At 36.2% G+C, this 25,241-nt stretch overlaps 1 protein-coding gene across 2 annotated transcripts in view; it reads left to right on the forward strand.

Moving 5' to 3' along the window:
- CTSH (cathepsin H) overlaps positions 1 to 25,241 on the forward strand; it is a 53,083-nt gene that overhangs the window by 24,026 nt on the left and 3,816 nt on the right. For both annotated transcript variants that reach the window (XM_078151119.1, XM_020965596.2), the window contains exons 5-10: positions 1,601 to 1,705; positions 8,393 to 8,479; positions 12,223 to 12,278; positions 22,582 to 22,663; positions 22,752 to 22,820; positions 24,742 to 24,848. In XM_078151119.1, coding sequence (XP_078007245.1) covers positions 1,601 to 1,705; positions 8,393 to 8,479; positions 12,223 to 12,278; positions 22,582 to 22,663; positions 22,752 to 22,820; positions 24,742 to 24,848 — 506 coding nt within the window. The remainder of the gene's footprint in view (positions 1 to 1,600; positions 1,706 to 8,392; positions 8,480 to 12,222; positions 12,279 to 22,581; positions 22,664 to 22,751; positions 22,821 to 24,741; positions 24,849 to 25,241) is intronic.

Genomic DNA, 25,241 nt, shown 5'->3' on the forward strand with positions numbered 1-25,241 from the left:
CCATGTGCTTCATTGGTAGTCACACAATGTCAAGGATTTAGAGGAGCATGTGGATAAGAAGTGCATGGAATGGGCTGCAATCTGTGTCATTCAAGGGCATATCCACATTGAAGAAATTACATAACCCTCAAAGTCTATGATTGTAGGATCCCACAAGGTTGGAACTGTGTTTGACAATTCTTTGGTCATGCCCACAACATCATCAACTCCAAATAAACATGACTGTCATGTGACCAGAGTACTATAACACTGTTTGATTTTCAAATGAGCAGGGGTAGCATGGGAGAAGTGGATTATAGGTGTTTATTAGGCAGGGACTGACTATTCTCAGGATCCTACACAGTAGGTGCACAGCATATGCTTAATGACTGCCAGTCAGAGTGAGATTTGAGACAACTTAGCTGACTAAACCTCAAGCTTTGCCCATAGATATGTTTTAAAAACTCAGGCTCTAAGCTCTAACTTGTCAGGAGATAGATCATTCTGCATCATGAAGATGAAATTGAGATAGAGATTAATCTGGAGGCTTTTCTAAGATGTAATAGTTTCACTGAGTCTTTTGTGCAAGCAGTAGTAAAGGTAGCATTTCAAAGCATTTTATCAATGTTCTCTTATTTGATCTTCACAACTACCTTGGGAGATAGGTGCTATTATTATCATCCCCATTTCTAAAGATGAGGAAATGGAGGCAGACGGAGATTAAGTGACTTGCTCAGAATCACACAGATAGTAAATGTCTGAGACTAAATTTGAATTCAGGTCTTTCTGACTCCAGGTCCAGCACTCTATCCACTGTGCCAATTAGCTGTCTATATATTTCTGCCTTCCTAATCTCTAATACTAAAGAGAAAATGGGAGTAGAGATAGGACCAGACTGGAGAGACTTAGCGGGCTTATGTGTAGCTAACTCCAGAGACAGAAAAATTATGTTAGGGAATATTATGATAGATTTAGATCTGTGGGAGGGACCTTCAAGATCATCCAATCTAACTTTTCATTTTACAAACAAAATTACTGAAGCCCAGAAATGTTACATGACTTATTTAAGGAAAACCAGATAGTAAGTGCCAGGGCTGGGATTTAAGCCCAAATCCTCTAATTACAGGTCTAGCAGTCTTTCTAACATACCACATTGGGAACTAATAACTCTACTGAATATTCAGGCCTAAATAACTATTGACATTCCAATGAATGCTTCAGTAATTACAACACTTGAAATTTTTAAGATTGTTTCTCACTTCTCCATATTTGTTCATTTTCATTTCCTATATTTCCTTGTGGTTGCTAGCAGTAAAAATCCTTCAGATACTTTAAAAATGGCTATCTGTTTGCTCAGGAAAGGGGTGGGGATGGGGGAGCACAGAGCTGAAGCTCCTTAAAGCCTAGAAGGCAAAGATTCAGCTGCCAGTGCACTGTCCTATAAATTGACCCCAATTTCATTTTGGAAGCATCTGGTTTTATGCTGAATTTCATTGCAGGGGCAGAAGGAAAAGATTTCCCACTTACGTAATCTCTGTACTATGTATTCTAGTTTAATCATGTGTTTTCTTTTTTTAAAAATTTAAGCATTTTGTCTAACAAAGGTATTTTGTTATTTCAGAATTGCTCAGCTACTAAAGGCAGTCATGTTCGACGTGTTGGTCCATATCCAAAATTTATGGACTGGAGAAAGAAAGGAAATTATGTCTCACCAGTGAAAAACCAGGTATGAACAATTATTTTATGAATTTCCCAATAATTTCTATGAAATGTCTCATCCATGAACTAGTCTATCAGTCTTATATAACAGAAAAACAAGTTAAAAAGACTATTGTAGGAAGAAAATTCAGAAAGTCTTCTTCTCCTCCACCCCAGCTCTCACTTCCACACTCTTCCCTAAATAGTCACAATTATTATCTTTTCCTCCCCAACCAAATTCACAGAATCTTAGAATGTTAGAGTTGGAAGTGACCTTAATGGTTAGGTAGTCCAATCTCTGTCATTTTATAGGAAAGGAAACTCAGGCTCATGGAGGCAAATGAAGTGAGTTACCACAAGGTCACACAGGTATTAAATGGTAGAGCCAGCTTGTAACAGCATAAAGAGTGCTGAAGTTTAGGTCTGAAGGGACCTGGGTTCAAATCCAATACACAATCAATAACACTCTCCAATTTGTCAATATCCCAACTAAAATATGGGGCCCAGAGCTAAACACAAGACCTCAATGAGGTCTGAGCAGAGCAAAATACAATGAGACTAGGAGTACATTAGTATCTTGGCTGCCCAGTCACATTGGCAATTTATATTGAACCTCTAAAGCTTTTTCATACAAATAGCTAGGTAGCTATGATTCACATCTTTAGCAGCTAGGCCCCAAATTTAAAGCAAATAATGAATCACCTGAAGTGGTTGCACTATTTGAAGTTATAATTATGTTAAATATGGTCATTGGTTCCAGGCCAATGGAAACATGCTGTGTAAATTCTAATAATGTGACCACTTTTGGGGAGGGGGAAAGAGATTCATTATTCACTTTTATCTGGACCTAGCTATACTTGTGAAGCCTATTTTTTTCACCCAAGTTTCAGACTTTTACATTTATACCTATTAAATTTTATCTTATTAGAATTGGCCTACAAATCAAGTCTGTTAAGTGGTTTTGGATCCTGTATCTCATTCTGGTTGTTAACTGTCCCTCTTCATATCATCTGCAAATTTGATAAAGCATTCCATCTATTCCTTTATGTAGGTCATTGTTAAAAATGTTAAATATCATACGAACAAGCCTAGATCCTGGGTACTCTTTGAGAGACTTCCCTCTAAGTTAAAATAAAACATAAATGGTAGAGCTCTTTGGTTTCAGGCTATCAGCAAGTTCTGAATCCTCCTGACTGAAAGGCTGTATAATCACATTTCTCCATCTTGTCCATAAGGACAAAAAGGAGCAGCATGGTGTAGTCACTTAACCTTTCTGGGCCTCATCTGTAAAGTAAAAGAGGTGGATTCCATAGCCTCTAAGTTTTCACCATTGCTAAATTTATAATCATTGAAGAATATCATGGATGACTTATTAAAAATACCCTCTTCCCTAACCTTGTTGTAAAAGATTCCCATATCTGATAAAATAATGTATTGGGAGAGATGGAGCTACTTCAAGGTTCTGGCCAAGTTATTAACACAAGAATGGTATTTTAAGCTTTGGACAAAGGGGGAAAACCTGCCTTAACCTGAATTGGCCTGATGATTCAAAATTTGTCTAATAACTTAGGCATAACTTCATTTCAATTGTATATACCAAATGTAAGATAGTCTCTAATTGTCTTGCATTAGTCGTGTTAAATATTCCTTACAACATCAAAAATAGGAGCTTAACTGATCAAACAATATATTTGAAACAAAAGAGGTAGAGTCTGAAAAACCTGGATTTTTCAAACCCTGACTCTGCTACCAAACTTTAACTACCTACCTATGTAGCCTTGGGCTAGTACCTCAAACTTTATGGGCCTCAGTTTCCCCTTGTAATATGTCGGTCTCTGTAGTCTCTAAGGCCCCTTCCAACTCTAAACATCTGACCCTCTAGGGGTATGTTCTGCAAGTCTATATTTCTTGATATATATATATATATATATATTTCTTGCCTTATCAAAGATCTCACCCAAAGAGCTCACCTTCTAATCCTTGAATCTCAATCTCTTCTTTATCACTTGCATCTAGACATCTCTTCCTTACCATGAGACCATAGCTATGCCCCTTCGGACCCATTAGTATACATCAGTAGGAGTGGAAAGCTCACTCATCTAACTCATCTAAGAGAGCTGAGTTCAAATTTCCAGTCCTGCCTCTCGCTAGCTATTTGACCTTCAACAAATCACTTCCTCTCCTTGGACCTTAGTTTCCTCATCTTTAAAATGAGAGGGCTGGACCAAATAGTCCCTAATGTCCTTTTCTTTACTGTTCCATAGTATCTCAGTTACCTGGTCATAGATGCTAGATGGCAATTCTACTTATGGGATGAACATCTGCCACCAGGGTTCCCTGTAGGCCTTGGGTGTGCATGACTTCAGAGGACCAAAATATCTTTCATGCACATCGTTGATTCTGGGCCCATTTGTAGAAAACCTCTGCAAGTTTCTGGAAATTGGGTGGCTAGCTCATTTTTTGTAATAGATTAGAAACGGATAAATAGGGAGGAAGACAGCTTCTTAGGTTAGGTAGAGATATGGCAAGGGAGAATACCAAGTAGAAGGGAGGTCTGCCCTCCATTTCCTCAGCCAGTCCTTGTGCTCACCCACTCTACCCAAATTTCCTTGACAGTAACTCCAAATAATTTCGAAAAACATTTTTTGAACAATAACTCTGAGAATAATGTAATACTAATGAAATCCAGGATTTGGTGGGACCTTTTAGATTATAGGGTAGAGTATGGTAAATTGGAAAGCTAATAATTCCTTAGGTCTGTACAGCTTTGCATTTTACCAAGTTCCCTCCTATACATTATATCATTTGATCTCTTCAGTCAACCAACAAGTATGTATTAAGTGTTTTCAAAGACAGAAATGAAACAGTCTCTGCCCTCAAGGAATTTACAATCTAGCTGGGTAAGAAATATATATGTTCATTTATGTGTGTATATGTATATATATGTGAATATACACATACATAAAAGATATAGAAGCTAATTTGGAGGGAAGCCATTATTTCATAGACTGAACTTCTGTGAGATAAAAATTCAACATTTATTTATATGCTTATTATATGCAAACCAGAATATTCTTTATCCTTACTTTAAAAGGAAAACTGAGGCTCAGAAAGGTTTAAGTTATTTGTCCAAGAAATCATAGCTAATTAGTGGCAGATTTCCTGAGTCTTATTCTATGCTTTTGTTTCCTTCTCTTAGGCGTAACATGGTTTGGACTCTGGCTACAAGGCCAATCACAGACAATTGAAAAACAGACCATCTAAGATAGTTGTCCATCCTTTCCACAGTTTCCCTCCACCTCCTCCTCGTGGCCTTTTCTGCCTCTTAACACTCCCTTTTCTCTCTACCCATAGATACTCAATGACCAAATGCTGACTTCCCAATGCCTCCACTATAGTGGTCAACCCTAACCTGATTCTCTCCTCATGCCCAAAATTGTTTCTCATTTCACTGGCCCCCACCTACATCAAATTCCTATGACTGATTGTCCTTCCACATCTTTGGAAAGTTGGGAGGAAAGCAAGGTTGTGAAATTTTTCACACTAAAGTGTAAATGACTAAAATCCACCCCGTACATTCTTAATCCTAAGGGTATTTTCATCTGGAACCGGTTAACCCAAAGGAATCTCAAGGTTTTTAGGTCCACCCACTCCCACCACCCTCCTCAAAACAGACTCCAAAGTATTCTCCTAATCTCAACTATAATAATTCCCCTTTTACCTCTTCCCTCACTACTTCTTTATTCTTCTGGATTGCTCAGTGAGTCTCCTGTTGGCTTTAATCTAATCCCACAAGTTTTGCCTCTTTGAAAGCTGCCTAGGATAAGAACTGGGCTATCAGTGCAGCTGATTTCTCCTGAGCCTTGAGCCTAAACTCTGTTTACAGATTTTTAGTCATCATGTTGAGTCATTTCTTGCTCACATAGCATGGTCACCTACTCATAACTTAAAATTAAGGGAGCATTCCAATCAAAGGAGGTACTTGTTCTGGGTATTTGTTCCAGTCTGCCTACTCAATGTAGGGGAATACTGACTCCCCCTTAGGAAACAAAGCAAGAAACTACTGGAATATGAACACACAAAGCCATTTATATAGGGATATATGGGCGAGTCAATCAAAAATTATTTATTGAGCAACTTTTATGGGCCAAAGAGAGTGGTAAGTGCTAAGTATTGGAGGTAGAGTCTAGTTAGGGAGATAAGACATATGCATATGAAAGTATTACTACCAATAACAAGTAAAACATGGAGGAGGGAAGGAAGAAGGAAGGGAATCAACTGGACTTGAAGACTTGATGATTGAATTGGGTAACTAGGATAATGATACACATTGATGGAAATTTAAAAAGTCAAACTGAGGAGAGGAGAGTGTGGTGGGAGGAAGGGATCAATTCATGAATTGAAGTTTCATTTTAGACATTTTTTTTAATGATGACAGGACTTCCAAGGGAAAAACTCTAGCCACACACTAAAGTTGTAAGACTGGAGCATATAAAGTGCTGAAAATGTTAGATTTGGAAGTCACCAACACTAGAGATAATATTTGAGATGGTGAGAGTGGCTGAAGAGAGAAGCAGAGATAGTATGTGGTCTGACGTTAAGAATATCCACATTTCAAGGGTAGGAAGAGGAAGTAGAACCAGAGAAAACAAAAAGAGCAATCAGAGTTGCAGGGGGAGAGCTAGCATAGTGTAGTATATTAGCCTTATCACTATTTAAGTTTAAATTACAAGGTGAAGGAGAGAGTTTCAAGGCTAGAGATGTTTACTGAGGAATATAGAGGAACAGATAGAAATAAGCTGCCCCAAAATTTGTTCCTAATATCTCTGAAGTGGTCCCTAGCCCCAGCTTCCTGCACTCCAAAGTGTGCTAAGGGCCCCATTCATCAAAAGTGCATAACATTGACCCAACATTAAAACAGCCCACAGTGTTCCCCTAAGAGAAGATGTCTTTATATATCATAGGACTGGATGGAAGAAGACTGTTAATATAGTACCCTCCTGTCTTGTATCTGGCACAGGATAAAATGCAAAGAACTTCAAGGAGGGGTGACCAAGACTGGGGGAAACTTAAGAAATAGGGGACTACCCCTCTTCTTCTCTCAGCTGCAGGAGCTGAGAAACCTCATTCCCATGGGAAACAGGACTCATGTAGAAAAGGAAAACTCAAGGAATGAATACTTTTGACTATCTTTGAGAAGCAGTTGTTTACATTGGAAAGAGTGCTGAAGTTGGGGTCCAGAGGATAAAGACACTGAGTTACTTAGAGAACAATTTATTTAACAAGGCATGTAGTTGCTGAAACAAATTGGGTCCAAGGCTCTCAGCCAGTGCAAGGACCCCAAAGCTCTTGGGTCTTTGGCTTTTATATGATTTTTACATAGTGCTAGTGGGGAATAAGATTACATCAGCCAAGCTGTGATTGGATCAGGACATGAGCTGATATCTCATGAGTAGGAGAGTTTACAGAAAACATTTAAAGGACATAAAACTCAAAGGTCAATGAAAACTATAGTCACAAAATGGAGGGCAAGTTACAAAGGAGTCACTTTGGCCTAACAGACCCACCTCTAAAACTTACTATAGTTATGTTCATATGGGCAAATAATGTAACTTCTTTGAATTTCAGTTTCCTCAGCTGTAAAATAAGGATAACAATGCCTGTGACACCTAACTCAGAGGGATGTTATGACAAACCAGTGAAATAATTTACATAAAGCACTTTCACTTTCATTTACATAGTGTTTTAATATTTGCAGTTAATATTACTTTTATCATATATACAGAATTAACAAAGTTAGTAACAATTGCTGCCTTAGCGAAGAGAGCTAAAGCCTTTTTACAGTTGTATTTAGAGAGTAAGAAGGCTCCAGTGACTTTTGAATATACCTTTGTGAGCAAGCCAGTTTCTTTCCAATCACTTCTCATCTTTCCCATTCCATTGTGTCCTCTACCTAGCTGCCATAGTGATTTTCCTGAAACACAGGTCTGACCTTGTCAGGAAACCAGTGGCTCCTTGATACCTCCATGATTAAATATAAAATCCTACTTGGTATTTAAAGCCCTTCAAAACCTGGCCCCTCCTATTTTCTAGGCTTTTCTTTTACTTGACCTTTCTCCTCCAGGCATTTCATGATCCACCTTCACTGGCCTGCCTCGCTTTTCTATCACATGTCTCTCTACCTCTCGTCTTTATGCCTGTCTTGTCTTCCAAGCCTGGAATGCACTGCCTCCTAGTTTCCTTGGCTTCCTTCAAGACTCAGTTCAACTCCCACATTTTACAAGAGGCTTTTCCTGGTCCCCTCAGCTACTGGTGCCTTTCCCTCTGAGATTGCCTTTCAGCTACTCTGTGAATATCTTATATGTACCTAGTTATTTACATTAATTGTCTTCTCCATTAGGCTGTGAGCTCCTTGAAAGCAGGAGCTGTTTGTGTTTCTCTTTGTAACCTCAATGCTTTAGCACAGTGCCTGGCAAATTGTCAGTTCTTAAGAAATGGGGTTTTTTTGGAGTTTTGATTTTTTTTTAAACTTATTATTGCTGTCAACAGTATGTTAGGTTTAGGAGTCAGACTGGAGGGAGTTTAGGAGAGAGAAAGAGAGAGAGAGAGAGAGAGAAGAGAGAGAGAGAGAGAGAGAGAGAGAGAGAGTATTTATATTTCTGTCTAAAAGTTGGTTTAGAAAAACTGACAAATTTTATTCTCTTTTCTTCTCTAGGGTGGTTGTGGCAGTTGCTGGACTTTTTCTACTACTGGGGGACTAGAGTCTGCTGTTGCCATAGCAACTGGAAAACTATTCTCTCTGGTAAGAAATATGACTTTAGGAATGCTGGAAGAGAAATCATCCATATGCTAACCTCATTTTTATTCCCTGGGATGTACAATGTAATTTGTTTATTTCATATTCCCTTCTACACACTCTGCATTTGAGCCAAATGAACTACTGGTTATTTCCCATATTCCTTCCTCCACACGTTCACTCAGGTTTAAATCTCTGATCATCCCCCCCCACTCCTCATGCCTGTCCCCTCAATGATTTTCCTCTTCATCTTCCCCCTCTCAGAATCCTTATCATCCTCCAAGGCTCAGCAAAGGTGCCCCCTCCTCCATGAAATCTTAGTGCTTTCTCCCTTCTCAAATTACAGTGTACTGTTATATCCCTTAAGGAGAACATCAGGGTCTTGTGGGCAGTGACTGGTTTGCTGTTTGGTGTTTTTTCCAGAAATGCCTAGTACATAGCAAGCACTTAGTGTTAATTGAATTGCATTCACCTGTTTCTATTTTATTTATATGAAATTGTATGACTGGGTGGAAATACTGATTCTATGACTGTCAAGTCATTAATTCCATTCGATAAACATTTATTAAGTGCCTACTGTGTACCAGACACTGTGCTAAGTGCTGAGGACACAAAAAGAAGCAAAAGACAGTCCTACCCTCAAGGAGCTTACAGTCAAATGGGGCAGACAACATGTAAAAATATATACGAAGCAAGTCTTACACAAAATAAATGGGAAATAATTTAAAAGGGGAAAGCACTGAAATTAAGAGGGGTTAAGGAAGGCTTCCCATAGAAGGTGGGATTTTAGTTGGGAGTTAAAAGAAGCCTTTAAGTATAAACATCATGATCATCCTCTCTGAAATGTGTGCTTGTGAATCAGCTGCTAAATGTCCCTTCAGCAGAAAGAGCTTTTTCATTTTGTTGGCCCTATTACATTCTTGGACAAGAAGAAAAAAATTATGCTTCAGTTCTGTGAACATTCAAAATTTGTCCCAAAGTTGATGTCCTTTCCAAACTGTATAATTAAAGAATGTTATTGATAAGGCGGGGGGTGGGGAAGAGGAAACAAGGCATAGTGGAGACTCATAGTCAAAATCTGGGTTCCAGCCCTACTTCCAAGATATCTAGCTTCTAGGCAACTAGGTGGTACAGTGGATAAGAGTGCTGAGCTTGGAGTCAGGAAGTCCTGAGTTCATAGCCAGTCTCAGACTCGTACTAGCTGTGTGACCTTGGGCAAGTTACTTAACCTCTGTTTGTCTCAGTTTCCTCATCTGTAAAATGGGGATAATAATAGCACCTAGCTCCCAGAGTTGTCATTAGGATCAAAGGAGATAATAATTATAAAGCTCTTAACACAGTGCCTGGCACATAGTAAGTACTATATAAATATTAGGTATCACCATTATTCATCCATCCATTCATTCATTCATTTATTATGAAGTGCTAAACCTGGAATCAAGATCTGAATTTAAGTAAGGCCTTAGACATTAGCTGTGTGACCCTAGGCAAAGTCACTTATCCTCTCCTTGATCTGTCTCAATTTCCTCATCTATAAAATGAGGATAATGATAGCACCTGTTTCCCAGGGTTGTTGTGAGAATAAAATGAGATATTTATAAACACTTTGCAAATCTTAAAGCATTATATAAATGCTAGCTAATTATGCTTATTATTACGCTGTCTGTTTAACCCTGGGCAAGACATTTAACTTGTGGTGTTCCAGATAACTAAGACTAGAAGTTGTAGAACAGTTATCCATCTGCCCTGGGGCCCCACTCTCCAGATTAATGACTGCTTCTCCAGGAAGCCTCCAGTATGCTTGTTTCACTCCCTCCTTCCTTACATAGCTCTCCTCCATCCACTCCCTTCTTCACCAACTACCTAGCCCCACCTAACAACAGATACGCCTTTCAACATCACCTGCAGTTCTAGAACAATGAATCATGATAATAACTGCTAGCATTGTTCCTGGTATTCTTAAATAAGGTGTCTCAATCTACTCTCACTCTGGCCCCAGTCCTCATCCCTGTAATTTCTGGGTCAAAGTGCCTCTGCCTGGCTACCACTCCCCTATGAGTATTGTTTCCCCCTTTAAAATATAAGCACCTTGAGGTCAGGGACTCTGTTTTTATATTTGTATCCCCTGTGCTTAGCAAATAGTAAGAGCTTAATACATTCATTTATTGAACAAAGGAGTTTCCAAAATTAGGAAGTTCTCTATACCTTAGGAGCTCCCTATACCAAAGAAATTATAGACCTTATAGATCTTGACAATAACAACCACCACCACCTTAATACTTCAACAGATCAGTAATCAACATAGATAGCTCTAACAATCAATCAGTTAAGCACCTATTGGTGCCAGACACAGTGCTAGGCACTGGACAATGTAACAACAAAAACAACAAAACAGTCCTGGCCCTCTAAGAGCCTAACATTCTATCAGGCGAAACATCATTTGCACATGTAAATAAATTCAAATATCTACAAGTAAATAATTTTGTGGTGAGGAAGAGGCATTGGTAGCTGGGGGATTAGGAAGGGCCTCTTGTGGGAGTTGGTATTTGTGCTGAGCTTTGAAGGAATTTAAGTTAGGCTTAAGCTTCTGTGTACTATCATTTTATTGTTGTTTGAGCATTTTAATATTTTTGCTTCTTGATGATTTAATTTGCTTTAAAAAAAATAATAACACAACACCATATTGACCTAGAACTGAAGTAAATTCAACCCAATTTGGATAGTAAGTCATATACTTAAGGCTTGAGGCCAGTGAACTTTTGGTTATATTTAGGTTGAAAAGTACCTGAATGTTAAAAAAAAAAAAAGGAAGAAAGAAAGAAGAGGGGGACCTTGTATTTAACACAAGATGGTGGGAATTTGTAAAGTAAATAGATTTCACCTCAAAAATATATATATAAAAGATTAATTGAAATTAAATATGATATGATTTACTTTTTTGAAGATTCTAATTTCAAAGGCCTTACATTTAATAAGACTCAGATATTTCATCATTTGTATATAGAAGATAGGAATTTACTAACTTATTTTGCCTTTATCTAAACCCATGTGTAAGATACAGTATGTTTACAAATGTATGAGGCATACAAGTACTAAGAAGGAGTTATATCTAATTATATGCTTAAGACAATGTAAATATTTGAGACATTTCCATCAGTTTACCTACTCTATTCATCCTGGTATGTAGTTGACAAGTAGACAATCAGGTGGCATAATGGCTATGTCAGACTCAAATAGAACTGGATCCCTGCAGCTGCATATTGACTTAGGAAATCACAAATTAATATTATCTATTTCATGTTATATATTTATTTATTTTTTTAAACATTTCCCAATTATATATTTATCTAGTTTGAGCACACTCATTTTCCCTGCCAGGAGTCTGATATCTATTGATTTGGATAGAGCTTTGGATATGGAGTTAGAAAGATCTGAGTTCAAATCTTGCCCTAGACATTTAACTATCTATGGGACTCTGGGCAATTCACTTAAACCCCTCTCAGATTCATCTTTAAAATATGGATAAAAACAGTATTTACTTCCCAAGCTGTTGTAAGGATTAAATGAGATGACATATAAGGTACCTTGCAAACTTTAAAGTACTGTATAAATGCTAGCTATAATTGTTTTTGTTATTATTATCATAGATCTGTTCAGCATACCTAATATATGTAAGTATAGTGTATGTTTGATTTTAAATTATTTTGATTCTGAATCAAATTCACTGGAATTCATTTATATTTCATTAGGCAGAACAACAACTAGTGGACTGTGCTCAGGACTTTAACAATCATGGATGCAATGGGTAAGTTGCCCCTGAATAGATAAACAAGACTTTGTAAATTACTTTCAATATAGTGTAGCTCAACTTATGAACTTGCCCAGTTTTTCTAACTTGGAGCCTGTGGCAGGTGAAAGATAAAATGACAGAGGAAACAAAGGTTCAAGCTTCTGCACATACAGATTTATTAAGCAATGCATGGCAATTGCCCAACAAATCAGGACCAGCTCTCCTCAGCTTAGGCCTGGACCCCAAATACAGACTTTTATACATTTTTTTAAATTCATCAGATAAGACCAATTAATTAAAAGGAAACAATACAATATTAGATAATCTGATTTCTAATTAGAAGAATGATTAGGGACTTTCCAAGTGGGGAGTGGCAGAGCAAACAGGTACAATTCCCTGAATTTAGAAAAAGAGATGTGCCACTCCCCCCAAGTGTCTGGAAACAATCAAAGGAACATGGAAACAACAACTAATTGATAAGTACTGGGCCAGTTTTCAGGTAAGACATATGGGTTGCTTGAGATGTATTATTGTGAGAAAACTCCTCACATCAATCTTAGGATCTGACAGGGTTTCTGATCACTATAACCTAGGTTCTTAGTTAAGGATCTCTAAACAGCAGGTAGAGGTGGTCCAGCTTCCCAGCCACATAGGGCTAGGTTCAAACAATACAATAAGATTTTCTCCCAATTCCCACAATTGAATAAAGTTTTCTCACAAGACAGACATTGGACTAGACCCATAACTGAGTAGAAAGGAAACAGCTAGCTCCAGAATCAAGTCACAAGATGGAATCAGTGTAGTTCACTCAGTTCTCACAATTAACCACATACTGTCTTAATTCTCTCAAGTCTTCTGCTACCCCCACCCATATGGTAGGGAATGCATGGGGCCCCATCTTAGACAAACTGAGCATGCTCAGAAGCCTGGGCTCCACATTAATCTCAACTACTTTTGAATTCAGCATTTCTCATTTTGGATTTCCTTGCACTTATCCTCCATAACCTTGAGTTATGGGTGTTTTGCTGGAGAACAACCTGTAGCATTAGCTGGAGCATCACCCAGACCAAGAAATCCATAATAAAGTATCTTCCAGGTGTATGTTAATTTCCTTTTTCTGTTACAAGGGTAAATACTAGCATTAATTTTATCAGCACCAAGTTAAAGTCTTGTAATATATTTTTTTATAAACCTAAAAGCATTCATTTAAACTAGCATTAAATTACAAAAGGAAGCCTTCCTTTATATGTTACTCCTAGAAGCAGATTAGAAGGAATAGAAAATATATTTTTTGCATGGCCTATATGGGGATTTGTTTTGCTTGATAATGCACATTTGTTACAACAGTCTTGTTTCTTTTCTTTTTTTTTCTAAGTTGGGGAAGAAGGAAGGAAAGAAAATAAACTCTTATTAATTAAAAAAAAGCAAAATCACTGTACTGAAAACTAAGAAAGCCTTGTTTCTAGTCTCACCTCTGTCAAGGTCATGGGCATGACTTGGGCAAAACACTTAATATTGCAGATTATTAGTTGCCTCCTCAATAAAATGACAATAACACTCATATGTGAGCTACCTCGCAGGGTTGTTATCACTATTTGATAAGATTAAGTTATGTGAAATCATTTTACAGAGCATACAAAGATAAGAGGTTTGGGTTTTGTTTGGATTTTTGTTTCTTTCTTGTTTTGCATACTGACTTGTAATTTCATTGATCAGTCAGTCAGCTAGAATTTTTTAAGTGCTTGCTGTGTGCCAAGTTCATTGGGGGGGGGAAAACAAGACAAAATGTGATGTTGAGAAAGATTGAAAGCAAAAGAAAAGAGGACAGCAGAGGACAAGATGGATAGATAGTGTCATGGAAACAACAAACATGAAGTAAGACAGACTTCAAGAGATAATGGAGGATAGAAAGACCTGGTGTGCTATGGTCCATGGAGTCACAAAGAGCCAGACAAAACTGAACAACAACAACAAATGTGCTAAGCAATATCGTGAACTCTGAGAATACAACGTGAGTAGAAAGAAAGGCAGACCCTACCCTAGAGGATCTTTCATTCTGATAGGGTAAGATAAGGCCTAAAAGAAAGTTGAAGAAGGAGAGAGATGGTAGGGGAATTCTGTTGTGCTGCAGAGGAATGAGACCCAGCTGACCTGGACACCCTTATTAGAGTTTCTGGGAGGAGCCATTCACTCAGAGGGAGTGGCCTAGGGGCAGAGGGTACTTCTGAAGTGTAAATTCCAGGACCTGAGCTCTTCAAGAAGTCCTACATACAGCCTGGGGAGGAAAGAGGTGTAGGAACTCCTGGTACAGAAACTCCTCCCATGGGTTGCAGGTTGGCATCTCATCTGATATTTATAATCTTAATTCATACCTAGGAGGTTGAATGATTTGCCTATAAGCAATTAAGTATAAGAGGCAGGACCTGAACCTACGTCTTCTTGACTCTAAAGATTGTGTTCTATCCATTATTTTTAGATTTTTTTTTTAAATAAACATGCAAAAAAATAATTTACAGAGGTTTCCACAATGTGTTCCTAGCCCTGATCAGAGCCCTAGCTCTCTTGAGGTCTGATCACCAGATCATTTATAGCTGCCCATAGGAAATTTCCACTATGATTGCCTTTTGGTTTCTATAATTCTCAACCAACCCCCTAAGAATCCATGTACTTGTCTGTGCTTTGTAACATGCTTATTTTTGTCAGTAGCAGCATCATTCTCCTAGTCACCAAAACTTGTAGTCATTTTTTTTTACTGATTCCTGTCTTCCTTTACTTCTACACATATCCAATCAGTTCCCAGATCCTCACAATCCTTCTTTCAAAATGTCTCTCCATATATTCCTACATGGCAAGATATTTCTAACTCTTAAGAACTTAATTACTCGGGGGCAGCTAGGTGGTGCAGTGGATAGAGCACCGGCCCTGGATTCAGGAGGACCTGAGTTCAAATCCAGCCTCAGACACATGACACTTACTAGCTGTGTGACCCTGGGCAAGTTACTTAACCCCCTTGCCTAGCCAAAAAAAAAAAACTTAATTACCATAAGGACAATTAGAAGAAGTATACATAGACAGAAGGTGCAGATGTGAGATGACTATGATGGGATGATATCCCCCCCAAAAAAAATTATGGAGTGAGAAAGAAGATTGCACTAGAAGAAGAGGCAATAGGGAAATAAAATGGGGTAAATTACCTCACATAAAAGAGGTGTGAAAGAGCTATTATAGTTAGGGAATGATGGGGTATGGCAGGCAACACTTGAAACTTAGTCTCATCAGCATTGGCTCAAAGAGGTAATAATATACATACTCAGTTAGATACAGATATCTATTTTACCCTATAGGGAAGTAAAAAGGGACAGGGATTAAAAAAGATGGGGGAAGACTGATAAAAGGATGAGCAAAGTTGGGGAGGTGGTGATCAGAAGTAAAACACTTGTGAGGAGGGACAGGGTGAAAGGTAAGACAGAGAAAAAGATAAACAAGAGGAAAATAGGATGGAGGGAAACATGCAGTTAGTTATGATAACTGTAAATGTGAATGGCATGAACTCACCCATAAAATAAAAGTAGATAGCCCAGTAGATTAAAAACCAGAATCCTACAATATGCTGTTTACAAGAAACACATTTAAAGCACAGAGACACTCACACAGTAAAGGTAAGGAGCTGGAGCAGAATCTATTATGCTTCAGCTGAAGTAAAAAAAAAAAGTAGAGGCAGCAATCATGATCTCAAAGTAAAAGTAAAAAATGGATCTAATTAAAAGAGATAAGAAAGGAAATTTTATCTTGCTAAAAGGGCCCACAGCCAGTAAAGTAGTATCAATAGTAAATGTATATGTACCAAATGGTACAGCATCTAAATTTTTAAAGGAGAAGCTAAATTAATTACAGGAGGAAATAGACAACAAAACTATATTAGTGGGGGACCTCAGATTTCCTGTCTCAGAACTAGACAAATCTAACCAAAAAATAAACAAGAAAGAAGTTAAGGAGGTGACTAGAATGTTCGAAAAGTTAGATATGATGGATCTCTGGAGAAAATTGAATGGGAACAGAAAGGACTATTCTTTTTTCTCAGCCATATATGGCACCTACACAAAAACTGACCATGTATTGGGGCATAAAAACTTCACAAACAAATGCAGAAAAACATAAATATTAAGTGCATCCTTTTCAGATCATAATGCAACAAAAATTACATGAGAGATTAATGAAAAATAGATTGAAATTAATTGGAAACTATATAATCTAATCATAAAGAATAAGTGGGTCAAAGAGTAAATCATAGAAACAATAATTACATTAAAGAGAATTAGAGCAATGAGACAACATACCAAAAGTTATAGACTACAGCCAAGGTAGTACTTAAGGGAAAATTTGTATCTCTAAACACTTATATCAATAAAATAGAGAAAAAGCAGATCAACGAATTGGGCATGCAACTAAAAAACTAGAAAAAGAACAAATTCCAAATCCCCAATTAAACAGCATATTGGAAATCCTGAGAAGAAATGAGAAATTAATATAATTGAAAGTAAGGAAACCATTGAATAAATAAAACTAGAAGCTGGTTTTGTGAAAAAAAAAAACAATAAAATAGATAAGCCATTGGTTAATTTGATTTAAAAGAAAAAAAGAATGAAGAAAACCAAATTACCAGTATCAAGAATGAAAAGGGTGAATTCACCACCAATGAAGAGGAAATTAAAATAATTATTGAGTTATTTTGCACTTACTAGCTGTGTGACCCTGAGCAAGTCACTTAACCCCCATTGATTGCCTCACCAAAAAAAAAAAGTTATTTTGCCCAATTATATGCCAATAAATCTGACAACCTAAATGAAATGCATAAATATTTACAAAAATATAAATTGCCCAGATCAACAGAAGATAAAATACAATACTTAAATAACTCAATCTTAGAAAAAAGAAATTGAACAAGCTATCAATCAATTCCCTAAGAAAAAATCCCCAGGGCCAGATAGTTTCACAATTGAATTCTACCAAACATGTAAAGAATAATTAATCTCAATACTATATAAACTATTGGGAAAAGCAAGTGAAGAAGTCCTACCAAATTCCTTTTATGACACAAATATGATACTGATACCTAAACCAGGAAGAGCAAAAACAGAAAAAGAAAACTATAGAACAATTTCCCTAATAAATATTGATGCAAAAATTTTAAATAAAATACTATCAAGGAGATTACAACAACATATCACAAGGATCATACAATGTGACCAGGTGGAATTTATACCAGAAATGCAAGGCTGGTTCAATAGGAAAACTATCAACATAATTAACCGTATCAATAACAAAACCAACAGAAATTATATAATTATCTCAATTGTTGCAGAAAAAGTCTTCAACAAAATACAGTACACATTCCTATTAAAACACCAGAGACCATGGGAATCAATAAAGCTTATCATAAGATGATAAGTAATATTTATCTAAAACTGTGAGCAAGCATTATCTGTAATTGGGATAAGCTAAAAGCCTTCCCAATGACATCAGGAGTGAAACAAGGATGCCCATTATCACCACTATCATTCAATATTGTACTAGAAATGCTAGCTATAGCAATAAGAGAAGAAAAAGAAATTGAAGTAATTGGAATAGTCAATAGGGAAACAAAACTATCACTCTTTGCAGATGATATGATAACATACTTAGAGAATCAACTACAAAAACTGCTTGAAACAATAAACAACTTTAGCAAAGTCATAGGACATAAAATAAACCCACATAGATCATCAGCATTTTTACATATTACCAACAAAGTCCAGCAGCAAGAAATAAAAAGAGAAATTCCATTTAAAAAACTGTAGACAATATAAAATACTTGGGAGTTTACCTGCCAAGACAAACTCAGGACTATATGAACACAATTATAAAACACTTTTCACACAAATAAAGTCAGATCTAAACAATTCAAAAAATATTAATTGCTCATGGGTAGCCCAAGCCAATACAACAGAAATGACAACTCTACCTAAATTAATCTATTGGTTCAGTACCATACCAATCAAACTATCAAAAAAAATTTTATAGAGCTAGAAAAAATAATAATAAAATTCATTTGGAAGAACAAAAAGTCAAGGATACGAAGGGAATCAATGAAAAAAATGTGAAGGAAGATGGTCTAACCATATCAAATCTCAAACTGTATTATAAAGGAGGAATCATTAAAACTATCTTGTACTGCTAAGAAATAGAGTGATGGATCAGTAGAATAGATTAGGATACAGTACAATGTAGTATATGATCATAGTAATCTAGTGTTTGATAAACCCAAAGATCCAAGCTTTTGGGACAAAAATTCATTATTTACAAAAACTTTTGAGAAAAGTGGAAAACAACATGGCAGAAACTAGATATAGACCAAGATCTCAGATCAGATATCAAGATAAGGTTAAAACGGGAACATGATTTACACATAAAGTGATATCATAAGCAAATTATAAGAACATGGAATGCTTTATCTGTTAGATCTATGGTTAAGGAAAGAATTTAGAACTAAACAAGATATAGTGAGCTATACTACAAAATGTCAAATGGATAATTTTGATCATTAAAAATTTTTTGCAAAACCAATGCAACCAAAATTAGAAGGAAAGCAGGAAATTGGGAGAAAATTTTTACAGCAGGTATCTCAGATAAAGGCCTCATCTCTCAAACGTATAGAGAATTGTGTCAAATTTATAAGAATACAAGTCACTCCCCAGTTGATAAATAGTCAGAGGATATGAACAGTCTGCTTTTAGACAAAACAATCAAAGCTATCTATGATCATATGAAAAAATGCTCTAAATCACTATTGATAGAAACGCAAATTAGAACAACTCTGAGGTACCACCTCACATATATCAGATTGGCTAGTATGACAAAAAAGGAAAATGATAAATTTTGAGGGGATGTGGGAAAATTGCGACACTAATACACTGTTGCTGGAGTTGTGAACTGCTTCAAACATTATGTAGAGCAATTTGGAACTATGCCCAAAGGGCTATAAAACCATGCATACCCTTTAATACAGCAATACCACTGCTAGGTTTGCATCCCAAAGAGATTTTTTTAAAAAGCGAAAAGACTTATTTGAACAAAAATATTTATAGCAGCTCTTTTTGTGGTGGCTAAGAATTAGAAATTGAGGGGATGCCCATCAATTGAGGAATGGCTAAACAAGTTATGGTATGTGATTGGAATGGAATATGATTGAAAGGACAAGCAGGATGATTTCAGAAAAACCTGGAAACACTTAAACGAACTGATACAAATTGAAGTGAGCAGAACCAGAAGAACATTGTACACAGCAACAGCAATATGATACAATGAAGAACTGTGAATGACTTAATTACTCTCAGTAATACAATGATCCAAGACAATCCCAAAGGACTTAGGAAGAAAAATGCTGTATGTCTCCAGAGAAAGAAATGATGTCTCTATACCAACTGAAGCATACTATTTTTCTCTTTCTTTCTTTCTTTCCTTCTTTTCTTGTTTTAGTCTCCTTGCACAAAATGACTAATACGGAAATGTTTTACATGATTGCATATGTATGACCTATATCAGATTGTTTACTGTGTCAGGGAGGGGGAAGGGGAGGAAAGAAGGGACAGAATTTGGAACTCAAAACTAAAAAAAACAAAAGAATGTTAAAAATTGTTTTTACATGTAATTGGGGGAAAATAATACATTTTTTAAAAGTCTCTCCAATTTGCCTCTTACTTTCTTTCCATTCCCTCAGCTATCACAGTCCAGGCTCCTAGCTAGATCATTGCAGATATTCTGCATAATAAGTATTTAATTTAGTTTGTTGACTTGTTAAAATACTGAATAACAAGAGCTGTGTAACTGGTCTGTTCACTTCTGCTTTCTATTTCTTCACATTACATCTTCAATGTCACTGTAGGTTTAATTCTTAAAAACACACTGCTTTGTCATGTCCCTCCTCAATTTAAAAATTAGCACTGTCTCTTGATTGCCTGCAGACAAAGTTCAAGTCCCACCAACTTGAATTAATCATTATATTTGTAAAAACCCAATTTCAGGAAAGCCCCAGCCATGCTTCACTTATCTCCCTCCTCCCTTTACATAGCTAGCATTTATATAGTGGTTTAAGGTTTGCAAGGTGCTTTATATATGTTATTTCATCGGAACCTCATAACCAACATGTAACATATGTGCTTTTATTATCCCCATTTTAAGATGAAGAAACTGAAGCTGAAGAAGTTAAATGACTTGCCCAGAGTCACATAGCTAGTATATGAGCAAATCAGGATTTGAAATCAGGTCGTCTTATATCCAAATCCAGAACTCCAGCCATTACATGAATACTGTTTATAACAATCACTTTGGCACTTATCATCTTCAGCCTTTTATTGTTATTTAAGTGATTTGTTTATGTTCCAAGAAATTTATAATCCCTTCAAAATGATACATAAATACATAGTTATATAGATATATTTATCCATCATAGTATTCATACAACACTATATAAATATTTGCCAAAATGAATTAAATTGAACTAAGCAAAGACTACCTTGTAGAATAGCCATATATTTGGTTACTGAAGAAGATTCTAGGAATTCACTGGTTCTTTCTGAAGGTATTGTTTGATTTGGATTTGGGGCTGTATCTCTATGGAAGATTGACTTGATCAGCTCAATTAATCAAGCACTAACTCTCAGCTGAATTGGTTCATTTCAGTTGCTAAGATATCTGAAGGAACTAGACCAATTGTTGCTCTTCCAATTATTTAAAACTAAACTTAATCTCCCCCCATGAAATAGTTTTTCCTTCTAACTTTCCTGTTCCTGCTAATGGTGCCACCCTATCCAGACTCAAAACCCTAGCAATTTTTCACTTCTATGTCATCTTCCATATCCTATCCATTGAAAAGTCCTATTAATTCTACCTCAAAGCATCTCCTGTTCCTAACCCCTCTTTTTAATTCCCACTACCACTGTTACATTTCAACACTCTGTTTATTACTTGTCATGTAGATTTGCCTTCTACCTGGTCTGTGCCCTCAATCTATTCTATAAGTCATTGCCAGGTTAATCTTAATAAATCACAGCTTTGGTCACTCTCTTATTCAAATTTTTCATTGGCTCCTCATTAAATACCAAATCAGATAGACTCCTCAGTCTAGTATTCAAGTCTCTCCATGCTCTAGCCTCAACCTAATGCTCCAGCTTTACCTTCTACCTAAACTTTCTTACAGCTTTTGTTCCTGCTATTTCCCTGCCTGAAATAGCCTCCACTCTTCCCTGTCTCTGCCCATAATGTAACAGCCATCTGTGCCTTTCATTCAAGAAATATTCATCTTCATATCTTTGTATATCTTCTTTGCATGGCTTCCTATTCCCACTGCATTGCTTCTAGTATTCTTAGCTGGTCCAATTGTCCTACAGTTTCTGTTGGGGTGTGTGTGTCTGTGTGTCTGTGCACGTTAATACTGTTGTTTTGCTCATTTTAAAATACTGGTTTTTTTTTTTCTTTGGTATGTTATTGGGTTTGTTTCTTTGTAAGGGTTATTTGAGGAGTCTGCCTCCCTTTGAGAACTCACTTGGTCATTTTGATTGGAAAGCTCAAAACCATATCCTATACTACCCCATTCATGAAGCTTTCCCTCAGTTTCCCATCAGGCTATCTTCTCTCTCTGCTCCAAATGGAACTTGTTTTGTAGTTCTCTTACACCATTTCTATTTTCTACCTTGCAGTATAGTTATTGATATTCTTACCTTATTAGATAATAAAGTTCCTTGGATATGGACCAGCACCACTTGTCGAATTAATGAACAAATGTTAACAGGATCTAATTATCAATTGCTGATTTAAAACAACACAAACCTACATTCTAATTTGGACAAAACTAGCTTTAACTCCATATAACAGGCGATTACAATGGAGATCTAGAACACAGTTCTGAATTAGAGCTTGACTGTTAGTTTTCTCAAAAGCAAATTTGGTTGAATTTTGAGTTCAAGTAGGTTCCATTCAGTTTACTGAGCTTACATGAAAATCAAGGCAAATATTCCCATGTTTATACTAATATACAGTAGCACAACATTTGACTTAAAAGTTAGGAGGCAAGGGGCTGCATCCTGTCACTTTGCATTCTGACATAATCAAAAAATGTGTTATTGGATGTATTGCAAATGTGAAAAGTTAGATAAATATATTGTAACTTTTACTTGGTTTAGGAAAAAATCAATTGTAGTATGAATTCATATATATGTGATTACCAATTATCAAAAAAATTGTTTTGTAGTCATAATAAGCTTGTCATTGAATTGTTTTACAGGGGTCTCCCAAGCCAAGCTTTTGAATATATAATGTATAACAAAGGAATTATGGGAGAAGACACATATCCTTATGAAGGAAAGGTATTCTTGATATCTAACCTAAAACAATATTGTTGGAATAGTTGTACTATACATAATTGATTCTCAATGGTGTTGCTGTTTTAAACAGGATGGCACTTGCAAATTCCAACCAAACAAAGCCATTGCTTTTGTCAAAGATGTGGTCAACATAACACTTGTGAGTACAAAAGGTCCCTGGGTAACAATACTGTGGGAGCAATATACAAAGAGGTTTCTATGATTAAATACCCTTTCACCACAGCAGTTGTGCCAATTCTTTCATTGTATGGGAATTCACAGTGGAGGCAGGTAGGTGGCACAGTGCTATAGCATTGAACTTAGAATTAGGAAGACCTGAGCTCAAATGTAACCTCAGACACTTCATGTGTGAGCCTGGACTAGTCATTTAACCTCTGCTTCAGTTTCCTCATCTGTAAAATGGAGATAGTAATAACATCTACCCTCCAGGGTTGTCATGAGAATTATATTGTATATCACATTAATATTTATATTTGTAATATTTCCATTACATCTTAAAGTGCTACATAATTGCTAGCTATTATTAGTATTATTAATTTGCTGTATTGAGGATGTAGTAGTCATCAAATATTTTTGTTACAATAAAATTTTCTGATAGTGATATTTCTTATAATGACATCTCAACCACCATGCTTGTAACATGGTGTAACTCTATATTTCCTTGTTCTTCCAAGCTCTATCTGGTATAAATATCAATTAACCAGCTAGTATGGATAAAGAGAAAAAATTCAAGCAAAAAAATCCATTTTGGAGATGGAATTAATTCTGACTGGCTACTTAATTTGTTCATTTTACCTGGATACCTTGACGATACAAACTATAATCTGAATATTATATTAAAATACCATAAAAAGTCATCTGGTTAGGGAAAATTAGTAGAGCTCTGATCTCCTGGGCAAATCTGAGATGTCATCTTCCAGGTATAATTAGACTATAGAACAGAAAACATTTCTTATACATGGATAAATAGTATATTTAATAAAAACAAAAGCTTTCTTGATTGGCATATTGATTTTAAAAATGGAAGGTATTAATCATAATATGCAGTTAATTTTGCTTTCCCTTGCTTTTCTGGGATTTGCTAGCAAATGATCTGCATGCAAATCCTGGTTCTACTTTCACTTAGTACCCATGTGACCTTGGACAAGTCATTTAATCTTTCTGAGTCTCAGTTTCTTCATCTGTAAATGAAGTGTTTGGAATAGTTTGGAGTCCCTAACCTAAAAGAGGGTCTGTGAACTTGGTTTTTGAAAAAATATTTTGATAATCTTATCAATATAATTTTTTTATTTCCTTTAATTTGTTTCCTTTATAATCCCATGTATCTTATTTTATGCATTTTATGCACACTGAGAAACAGTACATAGGCTTCATCAGACTGCCAAAGAGATCCATAATGCAAAAAAGGTTAAGGACCTATGGACTAGATAGTATCTAATGTCTGAAATGTTATGGTGTCTGAGTCTATGACCTTTGAACCTCACAAGAGTCTTAGAAGCAGCAAGACAGAGCTCTGACTTTTTCCTCAAATAAAAGAAATAGTAAGCAGCATCTTTATCTTAACCCCATTACACCTCTCTTCTGGTTAGCTTCAACATAACTGCAAGTTACAATGATTAGTTTGTATTAGAGAAGATCCAAATACTCCTTGTAAAGTGATAGATAATAACATATCTTTTATAGTCACTCTCTCACTTTGGATTGAGCTACGACATCCACTAATCTAAAGACAGATTTCGCATAAGAGTCACACTTCCATTGTGTAACATTTTTTCATCATAGGAAAAATATGTATAATTCACTAAAGCAGCTACATATTTAGCTGATATAACTAAAGTACTAGTCCTTAGGACCACAGCAAAAATAAACATGCCCCCTAGTGCCTGGGTGTGCTTATTTTCTCTTTTTTAAAAATGAGGAAAAGGCTATTCTTTCCCTTTGGGAATTTTCAGTTTGAGTTGTATTTTTATCAGGTGTGTAAATCTAATAATAAAAGAGGAAAAGGAATGAGAAAGGTCAAAATAAAATGCATAATTCAGGGTATTGTTTTTCCCCCTCAGTATGATGAAGAAGCTATGACTGAAGCCGTGGCCCACCATAACCCTGTCAGTTTTGCTTTTGAAGTGACTGCTGACTTTCTGAGCTACCGTGAAGGCATATATTCCAAGTGAGTTTTTCAATACATAAAAGAACAAAAAAAACATTACCTAATAGTAGTTTTCAGTAATCACTTAAAAGTCTTGTTAAGTTTTGTTATGAATCTCTAAGAGTTGCCAATTCTGTGGCCAAAAATACCACTTAGATTGTAGAATCTAGGGCAGAAATAAAACTTAGAACTCCAAAAATACAAAATTGCAGTAAGAATTCTGTGACCACATTACCAGTTTGCTTGGCAATACTTTGTAGTCCCATAAAAGAGACCTAAGGATAGGAAAGAAGAGAAAACCAAGTTATATGTTCAGTGAGTTAGTTCTAAATTCTAGGAATTCCACTATACATGTAGCTATTTTTAGGAATAAATATGAATTTTTTAGAAAGGATAAATATAAATTTATAAAGT

Source organism: Phascolarctos cinereus, unplaced genomic scaffold, assembly GCF_003287225.1.
Source record: "Phascolarctos cinereus isolate Bilbo 61053 unplaced genomic scaffold, phaCin_HiC Scaffold_3;HRSCAF=262, whole genome shotgun sequence".
NCBI lineage: Eukaryota > Metazoa > Chordata > Mammalia > Diprotodontia > Phascolarctidae > Phascolarctos > Phascolarctos cinereus.